The 15,199-nt window shown below is 40.0% G+C and overlaps 1 protein-coding gene across 2 annotated transcripts in view; it reads right to left on the bottom strand.

The window, feature by feature from the left end:
* Positions 1-429: 429 nt before the first annotated feature.
* LOC306823551 (dynein axonemal heavy chain 11) overlaps positions 430-15,199 on the bottom strand; it is a 38,556-nt gene continuing 23,786 nt past the window's right edge. The window contains exons 60-82 of one of the 2 annotated variants that reach the window (XM_079343143.1): positions 14,676-14,858; positions 14,451-14,552; positions 14,214-14,348; positions 12,852-13,025; positions 12,462-12,697; positions 12,214-12,336; positions 10,026-10,230; positions 9,769-9,933; positions 9,425-9,565; positions 9,049-9,219; positions 8,501-8,623; positions 8,183-8,376; positions 7,943-8,091; positions 7,735-7,862; positions 6,790-7,017; positions 6,511-6,702; positions 5,442-5,561; positions 3,686-3,928; positions 3,415-3,597; positions 3,221-3,336; positions 2,865-2,977; positions 2,621-2,761; positions 430-2,515 (exon numbers count right to left, since the gene is read on the bottom strand). In XM_079343143.1, the coding sequence (XP_079199269.1) occupies positions 2,268-2,515; positions 2,621-2,761; positions 2,865-2,977; positions 3,221-3,336; positions 3,415-3,597; positions 3,686-3,928; positions 5,442-5,561; positions 6,511-6,702; positions 6,790-7,017; positions 7,735-7,862; positions 7,943-8,091; positions 8,183-8,376; positions 8,501-8,623; positions 9,049-9,219; positions 9,425-9,565; positions 9,769-9,933; positions 10,026-10,230; positions 12,214-12,336; positions 12,462-12,697; positions 12,852-13,025; positions 14,214-14,348; positions 14,451-14,552; positions 14,676-14,858 (3,813 nt within the window). In that variant the 3' untranslated portion in view covers positions 430-2,267. Of the gene's footprint in view, positions 2,516-2,620; positions 2,762-2,864; positions 2,978-3,220; positions 3,337-3,414; positions 3,598-3,685; positions 3,929-4,972; positions 5,066-5,441; positions 5,562-6,510; positions 6,703-6,789; positions 7,018-7,734; positions 7,863-7,942; positions 8,092-8,182; positions 8,377-8,500; positions 8,624-9,048; positions 9,220-9,424; positions 9,566-9,768; positions 9,934-10,025; positions 10,231-12,213; positions 12,337-12,461; positions 12,698-12,851; positions 13,026-14,213; positions 14,349-14,450; positions 14,553-14,675; positions 14,859-15,199 lie in introns of those variants that run through there. The other variant, XM_079343144.1, reaches the window with a different exon arrangement.

Below are 15,199 nucleotides of genomic sequence, written 5' to 3'. Positions count from 1 at the left end.
ACTTCGGTTTACAGATTGATGTCAGAAAAGGTGATTTTCATAAAGCAGAAGGATTTTACTGCAAGAAAATATTTGCTAACTCATCTGTCAACATAAACTGGTTCATCTGGCCTCTCATCAAATATCAGACCCTTTCTGTCTTTACTGAAGGACTGCTGCCTCTCTGTGGTTACAAAGGGGTACTTACCCCCTTCAAAACATTAAGAATGCACTGTGTAAAAAACAAAAACACGATTTCCTTTGAAAAAAAAAAAAGATTTTTAACTATTAATATTGTAAATTGTAATTAAATGTATTTCTCAATACTGTATGCATAACTGAAACTAAACGTAAACCCCTCTGTGAGAAATGTTTGGCTTAAAGTAAAAAACTGAAATGGAAACTGAAACCTTTATACGAACTACAAAAGCTAATGAGACCATCAGTGAGAAGATTCAATCTTTATCTTTTTTTTCTTGACTCGTCTCTGAGAAGGTTGTTTTCATCACACAGAGGGATTCTTCCTGCATGTAAAAGATAAGATCTATGCAAAATTAAAATTAATTCTGTTTTACGAGGCAAGCTGTTTCCTCACAACAACAACGATTGAAGAAGACTAAAAACATGCACCCTTTGTTAAAAAACAAAAAAAAATGGCATCACAAAACCATCAGTAAACAAAGTGTTTCTTGGTTGCTGTGAGGCGGAGCTGTGACCCAGATGCCTTTGCTGAATTTAGCCAGGTGTCCTGCGTGGCCTTTAACATGACTATCTGTGGTTGAACCCCTGCTGCGCGAGGCCTCCTACCCTGCCATTTCCTCCCTAACACCGCCAGCACTGTATCATTTCCCTGTCACCAAATGACTGGCTAGCTGCCGTGTCGTGTTTAATGAGAGGAAGAGAGGGCAGATGAAGAAAAACTACAGGAAACGGGTCTTTCATTTCCACCATGCAATACAATACATGGTGTGTCTTCAGTCAGAGAAATTAAGAGCAACACAGCGGTTATTAATGTTGGAGAAAAAAAAATCTCATTTGAGAGTTTGATCTCTATCAACAAAAAGAAATCACCTGTGATTCAGCGGCTGTATGTTTGTTTAAGTCAGAGGATAATATTACATTACCTTTGAATATTTGTAGGCATATATACTTATACTCAATATGCTGGTATAGAATGATATGCAGCATGTTCTTTTGTTTCCTTTAATGTACCTATTTAATGTCACAAGTTCATCAACATCTGAACATCTACTTTTTCTGTTTGGATTTTTTTCAGTGTATAACTTTGCAGCAGATGTAATACCTAGACTCTGGAACGCCTTCAGTATATTAATACATCTCTGACCAACAAGATACTGGAGGCCACCCATTGTGCTCTATAATCTGCATAATCACACACAAACGGCATTCTTAACCTCTATGTTTTTTTTTCCTTTGATCTCAATGAGACTGGTTTTAAAAGATTTTAAACAGGATGAGTGTTTCCTTAGAGTCATTCACAGTTAAAGGTTTAACTTGGTTAGTAGAAGGTTCATCAGATTCTAACTGAGGTCAAAGATAGATAAAGTATGGGCCATCTCATGTGTTTCCTTCTCATAGAAAGCTATCAGTGTCTTTAAATAGGTTTCTCCAGCAGGCCCCGGCTGGATGAATTACACTAGTCTGTTAGTATTCTGCCTCTGCCCTACAAAAGGTCAATGTCAAATGCACCTCATTTAAAAGTCAATAGCGACCATGCACATCATCTCCTGGGAATTCTGTCCGGGAACCCTCCAGACGGCATTGTGTATCATTCAGTTAGTAGAGGGCAGCCAGAGAGCTTTTTTAATCTTGACCTTCCAATAAAATATGCTCCCAATCCAGAATTACATGGTTGAAAATGGAGACATAAGCGCCCAACAAATCATGTCCAGACTGAAGCATCTCAGGGGAGATGTTCAACAGTGTGGGACACAGACACAACAGGTTTAGGAGCGGCTAAACATGCATCTGCTCTTCTTAGTTTCCTTTGTCTTTTCATCTAAAACAAGAAGATATTAACACGCTGCAAAGTCATCATTGTAGAGTATGAACCAAACCGGATCCACTGAAAGTAACACAAGATAAAAGAGAACAATTGTTTATGGTGAGTTAGTAATTACAGGAAAACGTTACAGAAAAAGTTAAATGATTACATTACATGATTTAACACTGTCTGTGTCAGAACGATAGATCTCCTATTTAAAACAATGTTTAAAGAATAACATAATTAACACTGTAAAATATGTCAGTACAATTCCTCGGGTGAGTCACACAGACAGCAGCAGAGCCACTCCAGCTATGATCCATTTGGCAGGAGGCTGTTTGGTTCGGAGGTGGAGGGTCCACACATATGTGGGCCCACGCTGCTTTGTGCGATACACCGGACACTCGTAGGTATTCTTCAGCTCGTGCTCCTCTGCAGGCACAGCTCTGACATACAGCACCGGCATGGCTGGGGTCAGATCCCTCAAATGCCCCTCACAGATGTGTCCAGACTGAGAGTCCCAGCGAGCTCCTACGAGGACACAGGACATGTTAAACTTACAGACTTCAAGACATTGCTCATTGCGCTTAATTACAGCTGGAATGAAAGGTCATAGAGGTCATAAAAAAATCTGACCTTCCATGTATAATCCATGAATGAGAGCTCCTTCCCGCGGTGGATGTCCAAAGTCGTCTTTTGTCTTCTTTGTCACGTCCACAGTCAGAGTCATCTTGTCCAGGGGCCACTGATTCTTGCGAGCGATGCTCTGCAGCACAGCTGGGGGGGGGGGGGGGGGGGGGGGTCTGCATGTTAATTGATGCTTTTGTTGCACTTTTCATCTAAATCATCTCTTTCTTTGGTTTGGGGATTTTGACCTCACCAGTGAGAAAAGACTGCGGGTTGAAAAATCCTGAGAGCCAAACAACTGCAGGAAGAACCAAGTCCTGAATCCAGCTGTCCAGCTCTCGACAGCTACACAACAGATCACTGAACCTGTAAGAATGTATGTAAAAACAATCTCATCTGCAAGACACAGGCTTCATGTACAGTATGTGAAGACATCCTTTAACTTTATTTACAAAACTAAAAACACCAACAAACAAAAAGTAAAAACAATCAGTGATTATTTGTATCCATTTATTTATTTAACCACGTAATTAACCCATGGAGCTCAAGATCTCAATGAAGACATATTCTAATATATTAAAGTAGAATATATAATAACAAAGTGAATACCACAGTGCTAATGTTTTAGTGGAGGGATAAGCCAGTCGGGCCCAGGAATCTGGAACAGAGTCACTAAACAAGGCTGACTGCAGAGTCTCCATACCGGAGGAGATGGTCAGTTCTCCCTGTGGATAAAAATTTTTTGTATTAATACGATGCAATCTTAATAAAAGATCACTGAGTAAATGCCACTATGGCTATACCTTCAGGCCCAGATCCAGCTCATGAAGGGACTTCCTGATTTCCGCCAGCAAAAGATTCATGCGCTCACACTCCTGAAAACAGACTTGAATGTAGGGGCTTCGCTCTGTTGTCTTTGTGATAATCTCTGCCATGTCATACTCCTCAGGAAGCTTCTCATAGATATCTTCAATCACAGACCTGACCTGGAAAACATGACATTCAATGTTTAGGTCCCTTATATAGATGAATGTTCCCTTTTTTTTTCCCTGTTTTTTTTTTCTGCCTCCTCACCCTCTCCTCTGAGCTCTGAGTGGCTCCCTCTCCTCTCGAGGACTCCTGTGGCTGCAGCTCCAGCACAGACCTTAGGAGGCTCTCGGAGCTGACAGTGAGGCACTCCAGCTCAGCATTTGGATGAAGACCATACAGAGTGGGGTTCTCAGAGGGAAGAAGTTCATCTACATAACTGTGGTAACCACTGTAGTCCATGAACGGAGGAGCAAGGAACCCAGGGCACAGAGAGAGCTCACCTTCAAACTACAATTGTAAAATTTGAGGATCCAAAACAGAAAACACAAATGGTACAACACATCATTTATTACATCAAACGCTACCTCTATAATCCAAGCACTAAGAAAAACATGATTGATCACAGCACAAGTAAAAGTCTGTTGCAAATTACACAGACTGCTGTCTCATTGTCTTAACCACTCCCTTGTGCACACTTACAGGCAGAGGGAGAGCTGTGCTGTGGTGAGGGAAAGAGAACATTCACACTGATCTATAAACTAAACTCACACTGAATTGATTCACCTGATCATTCTTAAAGTTAATGAATGTTACATGTAGAATATAGAGAATTACAAAGTAAGGTAACATAAAAATCAGCAATGGAAAAAAATCCAAGCTCAATACAAAAATGCAGTTTAGGTATATGTCCCTAGAGGGCACCCTTTACCTAAACTACAGATGATAAAGTTTCAAAGCCGCTCGATGGATTTAACTCACAACTTGGCTCTGTAAACTTAAATTATGTTTTTTTTTATAACCAGGCATTGATTTGTTTCCCATAGAAGTGCTTTTTTTAAGATCTTAAAAATTCTACATTTAAACAAGAGTTAAAGCTGTTTTAAAAGAAGACAAAACAAAGTCCTGCTGTTTGAAAACCTCAGCCACCTCACGTGCCTCCAATCTCCACCTTTCATGGTACACAGACAAGCCACAGATATCCTGGTATTATAACTGATTCGTTTACTCCTCTGATTCAGCAGCTGGTAAAACTGAAGCTATTTTTTTTTCCACTTTAGAGTCAAAGCCTGCATCTCTCTTTACTGAAAAAGAATCATGTCGTTGCCACTTTTATGTCCGTGCTGAACTACGCCTCTACTCAAAGCTGACATTCTTTGGGAGCAGTATGTTAAGGAGCTTTAAGATTCATCATGAATTGTAATGCCCTCACTCATCATGGCCTCTGTATACATGTTAGATGGTCTTCTTTACAGACTAAAACACTGATGTATTCTATTATATACAAGAGTATTTAGGTCTACTTCTTTTGGTTCTTGTTATCCTGTTAGGAATTTACAATCTTGGGTCTCAGGAACTTTTCTCACTGTGTGTTCAAAGGGTAGGAACTGAACTTTGCTGCTCCCTGTACTTGGAATGAACAAAATCCTGAAAAGTAACGGGCTGGTCTCATCGAATGCTTTGAAGGTGACTTTACATGACTTGGAATTACCCGTTATAAGTGTATGAAAGTGGGCAATCTTGAAATATATTGCTATTGGAATTTGTTATTTCTGGTCTTTAAATGTTCTGTACTCACAAATCATGTATTATGTTTGTATATGTGGCAGCTCATCATTTGTCAGAAACTGTGTTAACTGTGCTGCTGCCTGTCTTGGACAGGATACTGTTGAAAAAGAGACTTTTAATCTCAACAAGGTTTTCTTGGTATAATGTGTGTTTTTTTACCTAACACCAACAAAGAAAAGAAAAAAAAAGCGGCCAGAACTCCTACTTACAAAAAACAAACAAAACTCTGGTTTACCATTTTGTGGTGCATGAACTCCTGTAGGTAGGTCTTACACAGCCTTCTATCCCAGTCATCAGTGATGTGTCCTCCGTACAGGATCTCTCCGAAAAGGTAACACAAGTCCTGCCAGGGAACCTGCATGGACTAAATGAAAGGAATATGGTTAAACAATAATTAACTAGAACTGAAACATGAGAAAGAACTATATTTAGGATAGGATCACACAAAGTTTTCAGCACATTTAAAGCAACATGTCTTTTTTTCTTTTTTCCATTCCCCTTTTGAAACTTTGAACAATTACCATGAGATCCGGCACGATAATGATGATAAAGGTAGGGAAACGTAACAGAATTATGTTTCTTTACACACACTGATCTAATGTATGACAGAAGAGTCTTTTTCTCAGCGGGAGATTATGATCCGTGAGGGTGAAGGAGGAAGAAAAGAACCTGTGATTCATAACAAATTACAAAAGCTTGAGGTTCACAATCATTTGTACCTGTATTGTTTTGCAAATTGCTTCCTTCATCAGCTCTAATTGCAGTGATCACTTATGTAGCGTTGTGAACTGTCACATTGGCTGCATGTAATTACATTTAGGATTACGCTTCATTGCCCTCCTAATGAATTCTCTGTATACGCACATACAGGTTACTGTTTGGTTAACATAATGAAGGACATTCGTTTTTGGAGGGCAGAATACCTACAAGACATAATTGGTTGTGACCAGAGTAATAGGAGTTCTAGGAAAAATACATTACGAGTTGTGAGGGGTGCAGCATCTCAAGAATGGATTTTTTTGTCTTCATGAAATTAAGCTAAATTATAGGTTGTGTAGTTGTAAGAGAAGAAATGTGAATAAAAGACGAGACTGAACATTTTTCACAAATAACATTAGAACAAAAGATTTCACAAAGTTATCGGCACATAGCTCTGTAATTAAAGTCTGACAACAATCCCACTGCAAAACCCATTCACAATATTCATGTACAGCGCTTGTCAAAGCAGTAGTAAAAACAAATTGTTATCATCAATATTTGAACAAAATGTTTTAAATGCTTTTTTAAAGTAGTGTTACATTTACTTTGCTGTTGGCCTCTAAGTAGTTGTACAAGACACTGGCTGAGATGGTGAGGTCTCCAGTGCTGAAAGGATAGTTCTGGTTCCACCCTTGGGGACCAAATTTACGGCGCTCAGTGGCACAGGCATGGAAGAAGCAGAGTGAGAAGAACATTGAGTTGAACTCCTGTTCTCTGGAACACATATCCAGAGTGTCCTGAAAGAGTACACAGAGTTAATATGCAGATATATATGTTCAAAACCACATGTACAAATATTTGTATATATTAAAATTGTAACACACTTGGCTGAAATTGTTGAGGGCTGCATGCAGACTGGCGTTCATGCCAGTGGGGGGCTCATTGGTGATTTTAATAGCATTCTCCAGTATGCCTCTGGGGATGACATGCTGCTCAGGACTTGGTGCTGGCTCCCCAGTGATGAACACCCGAAAGTTAGGGTGACTGTCCATTGCTGTCGTCTCCAAAAGAGCGTCTAGGAAGGGCAGCCAGCGAGCCACCAGGTGGACATTCTGAAGAAATCATATTTTAAAAGATCTCAAAGATGTTATACAGATTGTTCTGAGTTAGTAGAATGAAATTACGTGACGGATCGTTATTGTGTGTTAACCTGTCAGAATCTAAATCAGGTTTTTAGAGTACCTTTACACGTACAAAGACTTCAAGAAAACAAAAGTTGATGTAAAGATGTAAAAGGCTATTGAAGGAGCTGTATTCTTGTGTATGTATGTATCTTATTAAGGTTCACTTCAAAATTGGTATATGCTTACACAGATTGTACAATTTCAACAATAAACACCAAACATCAGTGAGCTGCGATGTTTGAAATCTGCTTCAAACTAGCTATCTTTTATGCTCTGCATGACAAAAAAAAGTTTCCAGATGACAAAAAAAGAACGATATTGTTATAGGTTGATAAAATACAATTCTTTAACTAGTAGTTAAGTTAGATTTGTTCCGATTTGTATAAATATATAGTTTACAAACACCTTGCTATGCTCTAAATTACTAAGAAAACCTCCAGTGACTTTCTTGGCGGCAAGCTTCTCCTCTTAAAGAAGGCATTTATGGAGCTGATCCAGCCAATTATAGTTTTTATTGAACCAAATTGAGTTTACTTCTCCCGCTCACAGGATGAGATAATATCATTAGGTGCATTACAGCCTGACTGGTAGAGCAAGTCTCACTAAAGTCCAGAAGCTTAGTTACTAAATAGAAATTCTTCCTACCTGCAGAATGACCCAGTGCCCAATTTTAGAGGCCATCTTCAGAACCCTCTCAGCCACTTTCTCCTGCCCTTGTCCCAGAGATATATTGTGCAGAGTACCCATGTCAATGGAAAATCCTAGTTTCCCTCCTGCACAGAAAGACAAATCAGAACATTGTGCAGTATTAAGTAATACTGTATGTGTCAATAGAAGAAGATAAAAATAGTACCTAGTTTCTCAACATCTTTGAGTGGATCCACTCCAGGAGAGAGGATGAAAAACACAGGGGTTGATGGGCCACTGTCTTCATACAACTTGCTGAATTCCATCCTGACAGCCTCCACATATTTAGTCCCCATGCTCTCCTCTACAAAGTTCCTGCAAGGCAAGATTGTGTAAAGTGAAGTTATACACAATACACAGTTATACACAATACCGGCAATAAGATGTAAATGGCACATTTATATACCTTAACATGTATGTAATCCTATCAGGGCGAAGTGCTCGAAGGATGATAAGCTTCTGTAGTGAACTTTTATTTTTCCAGTCCAGGGGAAGTCTTTCCTTTTCAGGACAGCTGGACTCCACAATCTTCCTCCAGCGTTTTTGTGAGCTCTCCACTTCTCTGTCTAGTCCACTGAAGTACTCCATTGTAGATAGTGTCTATATGAAATGTGAATATGTAACCTTTGTAAGCAGTGGATATTTGTACGAGGTCATGATCAGTTGAAGGGAGTGTTTCCCATTCACACGCTACATCACAACTGTTCAAAAGACTAAACTGTACCTTGATGGCTCCCCAGGCATGAGGAGATAGGAAGGACACAGGACTAACTTTACTGGCCTCCACAGGAAACCGCAGCAGGAAATCAAACTCCTCGGGATCAATCAGGCCCTTCTTGAGCAGAATCTGAGGGGAAGAACCAAGAGCAGTTTGTAATGATCCAGGTTGTATTGATCTCTTTTCAATCATTTAATAATGATTGAATACTGCAACAAAACTCTTTTAAAGAGAGTAGGAGAACTCTTAAATGTTGAATAATTGCCTCTGAAAGTAAAACAGGCGCTTGAAGGACAGCCTTCAGAGCAGCACTATTTCTAAGATGAAAACAGTTGGCCCAATGACACATAATTGCATTATGCCATCAGAACCAACCCCCCTGTCAGAACCAACTGTCTGAACAGCAGCAATGAGGGATGCTGTGAGAGGTAATCAATAGCAGCGTATGGTGGTGCTGACTGCTTTTAATTGAAGTTAATGTGGGGGCAGAAAAATGCTTTGATTGATGAGGATGACAGGGGGCCCCACCTTTGAGGCGGCCCTGAGTCCCTCACCTGGAAGGCAGTGTGTGACAAGAAGGTTAACTTGTCTCTCTCAAACAGGCCCTGGCTGGTGTGCAGGAATACAGAATAGGTGATGGCCTCAGTGAGGGTGTGCACTCTGGTCCTCACATCCTCATCCCATTCTGCTCGCTCCATTGATTTTTGAAACACTGAGATAAAAGTCTGAAATGAAACCAAAAGCTCTAATAAAGAACACATTAATGGAAACCAGCTGAGATTTTGGTAAAACACAAATTACTTCAATGTCCTGCCTTATGTCTCTTTCAGGAAAAGTAGCAACAACCATCAGCACCCACTTTCTGGTCAGATTAGACTCTAAGCATTGGCTGAAACTCTGTAAAGTACACTTCAGGGGTAAAGGTTCTACCTTGAGAGAAAACTGGTACATGAGGTTAATCTTTCTGAGGTCATTGATGATGAAGAAGAGGAGCGACGCTCTCTCAGCTGCTGGGCGGTATAGTTCTCGAGCCTCGTTGATCTTTGTCTCATTCTCTCTGGCCTCCACCACCTGTGTGTTGCAGTCGCACATGAGCTTACCGTAATGCTTCCAAATCTTCTCATGACACATAAACCCATTTGCTGTTAATGCTTTAAAATGAGGGGGCTAAGTGACATTCAGAAAAAACACTTTAGTGACTTAAAAAAAATCACACATGCACTTGGTTACTGGGAGAAAACTGAGAAGAACCTTGTGGCCTTTAATAAACTCACTTTGAGCTGAATGTGAGCTGCTGTGTTTTTTGTGTTCTCAAGTTGCTCCACTAGAGAAATATCACCCAGAAAACTACCATGGGCTGCAGACAGACGGCTCAACAAGTCGTCCTCCAACCTCTTGAGCTCAATCTTGAAGTGGTTCTGCTGTGTGGTCAGCTCCATCTTGTAAAAAGTGCACAAAACAGTTAAGATTTTCTATCTGGAGTTCATTGCTTTAACATTCTTCATTGCTCACAAACCACCTAAGGATTTACCTTGAGGGCCTCGAGTTCAGGCCTTTCCCGAGACACTACCTGTCCCAGCAACTGTTCCTCCAAGCCCACAGGAGTCACTGTGAAGTTGATGAGGGTCGTCTGGGCCTGGAGCTCAGGAGGGAAATGAGGATTGGCCAACTTGGTGTGCATAATGAGTTGAAAGTTACTGTTATAGTCACACTCCTTCCCCCCAATTCGGATGTACCTGGATAACAGGAGAGTGCAACTCGTCAAACAGTGACTTCATGGCTATGTTTTTGTGCTTCTTTAGGAAACAGGACAGAGACGATGAGACAATACCAACGTTAACCTCAGTGCTGAAAAATGAGGCGAATACCACATCGCCCCAAGTGTCTGTTCGAGGCTCACATTTTTTTTTTAAAATGATAGGAACAACAACAATGACAATGATCCCTATGATCAATATGTGAACTGGGAGTTAAGACGCTCTACTTCTTTTAAGCCATTTTGACCAACTTTAGCTCAATTTGCCTCTTTAAAAGTATACAAAGAACTTCTCTCTGGGTCCAAATGTCATTTATACTGTGGAGAAATAAATCTGAAATATCTAAAGATTATCACCTCAGCAGCCAATATTTATCTCTTCCTGCATTTCAATTAAATTAGCGGCTGCATGACAAACCTGGTGGCTTTTCATTTTTCTCTAATTACCCTTTGGAGATCAGGCAGGGCCCCAATTTTACAGCAGAGGTTCCTCATGGCCTGGGTCTGGTTTAACTCTATATCTTCACAAGCCAGAATTAATGTACTATTGATAGAACCATTACTCCACCAAATTAAAGTCCTTGCTGATGGATTGGCTTGTAGTCTCCCGTCAGCCATGAAAGGAATAATTAGTATTCATTACTTCACACTCTACAACATTCCAATTATTAATGAACTTCAGCTGTGGATCCCCACCAGATCCATCAGGGCGGCCCTAGCAGGTTGTATTAATCATCGACAGAAACAAGTGTGTGGGTCATCTACAAGGGATAAACTTATAATCAGATTTACTGTGATGAATTGTAAGGTGTGGATGGACAGCACTTCAGAGGAAGTTCGATGAGCATACACCAGATATTCAATATTCATGGTCGTTCATAGATCAGAGCAAGATGTAAAAATTTTTGAGGTGGGAGTCAAAGCAGAATGTCAATATGTGGTATTTTTTTATGTAGTTCGCTCTCCCATTTTGCACATTTGTTAGGTTTGAGGGTAACAGAACAACGGTAATTACAGAGCAGTTACCAGTACTTAAGCACTGTTACATTTATGTAGTAGTTTACAGCAGGAAGCAGAAGTCATGATTTTAACTGTAGCCAAACTGACCAAATATTTGTTTCAAACAAGTGCCGGTTTTAACGTAGCGCATACATTTTCTAAAGTATGTTTTAAAAGATGATTTGCAGCATGCCTTGCTTGTCATTAAATGACAATTAATATTCCAGATGAAGGAAGTTATCTTAGTAAATGTGAAGCTGACTTAGAAATCAAGTATAGTATATAGTATATAGTATAGTTATCAAGTCAGTTTCCAAAATAATTGAATGCAGAAAAATGTCAACAAATCACCAAAATCATCAGCGTTGAGATTTTATTCAAGCTGAATTGAGTTTGCCATAATGATGGAGGACCACAGAATTTAGTGTGTCGCATGCCATCTTTTTGTGGCTGACAGGAGTCCTTATACATAACCATGACTGCCCCCGATTCAGCTTTTACACTGAGCACAGGCTCAGCTGTTCAATATTCATCACACCTAAAGAATATGAACACACAAATATACATCTATCACCTGTGTTGAGGGAGAGATCAATATGTTGGCCTCAGGGATTCAGAACACGCGCTGCAAATTCATTTATAATCTGAAGAGCGGGCAATAATAATGCATTCAGTCATGTCTTACTGGTGTTTCAGTTCTCAGTGAGATTCAACCATCTGGCAAATCTGCTCCTATTGTCTGACAACACAGACATCTGGACAAGTTGTGGGCATATTGACTTGGAAACCTACATGGATACTAAAACCATGTATTGATCTTTAATGCTCCATCCTAAAAAGCCTCTGCAGAATGTAGAATCCTTTTTTGTTGAGTTTGTGTGATGGTTCATGTATTCATGTTTGCATGTTTGGGATCTTTTTAAGTACAACAGTATAAATGTAAAATTGTAGTTTCCCTACATACCTCCCTCTTTTGATGGTGTTTCTACCGAGTAGGGGTTCCAGGACTGGGTCTACTTTTTCTGGCAGATTTTCAATCAGAACTGTATGACCACAGGCAACGGCTTGTTCAATCACATCAAGGTACCTTAAAAGCAACCACGTTTAAAAAATGAGAGAAGGTTTTATGACATGCTTTGTTGGTTGTTATTATCAAGCCTCTTTGACCGAAACAGCACATTCTAATTTCTAACAGTCTGAAGTCCTACTTACCCTTTCTGTCCCAGCTGCACCACCCTCAGCTCTGGTCCAAGCCAGTTTCGGATCCACTTGATGCCCTGCTGCTGTGGGTCAATGATGAGTGGCCAATGCTCACTGGTGGTCAGGATGGCAGCATTTTCAGTGGACATCCTATCATTTGGCAGGCCCTGGTTATGCCAGGCAGCCACAGTGGCATCATCTGTAAGCATGAGGATTGGATCCAGGCCGTCTGTCAGGGGTACAGAGACCTGGAACAGAAAACAAAGAATGATGTCACTATAATTAGAGAACTGGTGGCCTTACAATGAGCTCCAGTGTTGAATCTGCTGTCTGTTTGTCGAAAACAATTTTACTTTCCAAACAACTTCAGTCTAGAAAAAACACATACAAAACTGGTTTTACCTTCAAAGACTGAAGGAAAGGGATCCATGCTTTGTTCAGGAGTTCGACTCTGTATTGCCTGGTGAAGTAACCCATGTAGGAGACGAATGCTGAAGTGATAAGTATATCACCACACAGGGTTTTCTGCTGCTTTTCATACTGGACAGTTGTCTGGGACCAGCGCTCCTTCTCTAACTAAGAGACAGACCAGGTTTGAATGTTGAAGAAAAATAAAAACACACAGACAAATAACATTATTCACAGGCAATGATTCCAGTCGATCTGAAGGCATTTTTTCACTCAGGTTGTGGTTCAGAATATGTAAGCAATAAAGCATGCAACTGTGGTTCCTTTAAATAGCTTTGGAAGTTGGCTGTAGATTCACTCAGCATTAATTCAGCATTAATTTAAACCTTCAATACTATGACTGTGACAGCACCAGAAACAATAAATCATGCACGGCATTTTCTTACAAGGGGCTGTGGATCCAGAATATGTCACATAATAAATTCTCAGACAGTTAAAAATCACTATAATTTTACTCTAATGTATTATGGATTGCCTGTAATATCACTCAGTCTGGGGTGAGACATTGTTAATTTCCAACAGCTGTTGAGGCTTTGAGATAAGTTAATGATTAAATATAGACGGTCTGATTTATTAGTCTGAGCACTATTGCTTCCAGGTCAATGCCATAAAGACAAAACATTTATCTTGATATGCTTAAAAGCCAAGCTGTTTCATGCAAACCACATTTATTTTCTGGAATTAGAAAGTCGAAGTAACAAAATGGCCACTGAAATGACCATCTTCTTTTTAAGTTCGCATTCATCAGGATACCTTGTTTTGAAAGAAAAAGGCTTGAACAAGAAAGCTAAAGTTTAAAAAAAACAAAAAAACATTACAATTTGGAAAAACAAACAAACAAACTTGAGAGCTGACTTTAGTTCCATCACACAAAAATTAGTACACCACACAGCCATGTGTCATGTCTAGAGCAAATACAGAGGAAAAAAAAAACATTGCAAACATGTCTACCACGCAGGCTGAGAACAGTGTTAGTGTAGTGTTTTGCCATTTTCCATTTGGAAACCGCTCAGCCAGCCAGTTGCCCTGTTCAGTCATGCGATTTCTGTGGTCCAGCCCTGTCTACCTGTCTCACAAGTGGCCAGTATGCTGCTGGGCCAGGCTGTAAAATCTCCCCCTGCCTGATCTTCTCCCACAACCATCAGGCTATCATGCCAGGACATAACAACTTCTAGTCCAGATTACTGATGCAATTCCATCACCAGCTCCTCACCATGCATGGCCCTGGCAGACAGTTTACCTTATGTCAGGTCAGCCACAATGACACCATTAACTCCCCCATCTCTTCTTGTTTACCTCTAAGCCCTTGACCAGTCGGTTGGCCAGCTCAATGGTCTGGTTGGTAAGTGTCACTTCCTCTTGACAGCTGATTTTCTCAGCTGTAACATTTTCAAACTGAGCTGTGAGGCTCTGGAGGCTGGTGTCAAGGTCCTAAAGAAACAAACCAAAGGGAGCCATGGAAACACACCATTAGGAGAATCCCACTTTTAGACTAAGTGACTTAATTAAGTATAATAATAACTTTGCACTCACCACCAATTTCTTTTGAACTGTTAACATTTTGGCTGTTGCTGTTTCTAATTCAGCATTAGCCTGTGATAGTGCATGCCTCTTTGGAATGACTTCACAATAAATCTGCAAAAAAGACATAGGCATGAAACAAAACAAAATTAAGAAGACATTATCTCGCAGAAAGTAAAAAGGAAAAGTACAGACATGTCTTACGACAACATACAGTACATGAAAGCATTTTCTGACCTCATAATATCTGACAATGTTAATAGCCCAGGCACATAGACCAGCTGCAGCTGTAGATTTGGTCTGTACTAGATCAGGGTGAAACTCAGGGTTTTTCAGATACTCTTTTTTCACCACGGTCAAACAAGACTCAGGGATGTGCTCCTTGTCATATGACACCAAAGCCTGCAGGAAGACATCCACCTGGCACACACAAAACACAAATTAACACCTGCACCAGAACTCTAGTCTTACAAAAATTTCAGGTGCTGTTTAACAATACAATCCTAAAATCAGACACATTCAGAAGATGTTAAAACAAAACATATACATTTTATACATTTGAATATACATTCAAAGAATTAGAATTGTATGTCCAGAAAACTGAATTATGTACTTCTTATTGATATGTGAAACAAACTGAATTGGATCACTAATGAACATTTATTAAGGTTTTATACTAAACTATCATACACTCTAAAACCCACCATGTTTAAAATAGTTATCATTTTCCAGCACACCACACTGCACTATCACTGACCTTT

Source organism: Symphodus melops, assembly GCF_947650265.1.
Source record: "Symphodus melops genome assembly, chromosome: 5".
NCBI classification, from domain to species: Eukaryota; Metazoa; Chordata; class Actinopteri; order Labriformes; family Labridae; genus Symphodus; species Symphodus melops.
Note: the sequence above shows the minus strand (reverse complement) of the source record. Positions and strands in the feature narration are given on the sequence as shown.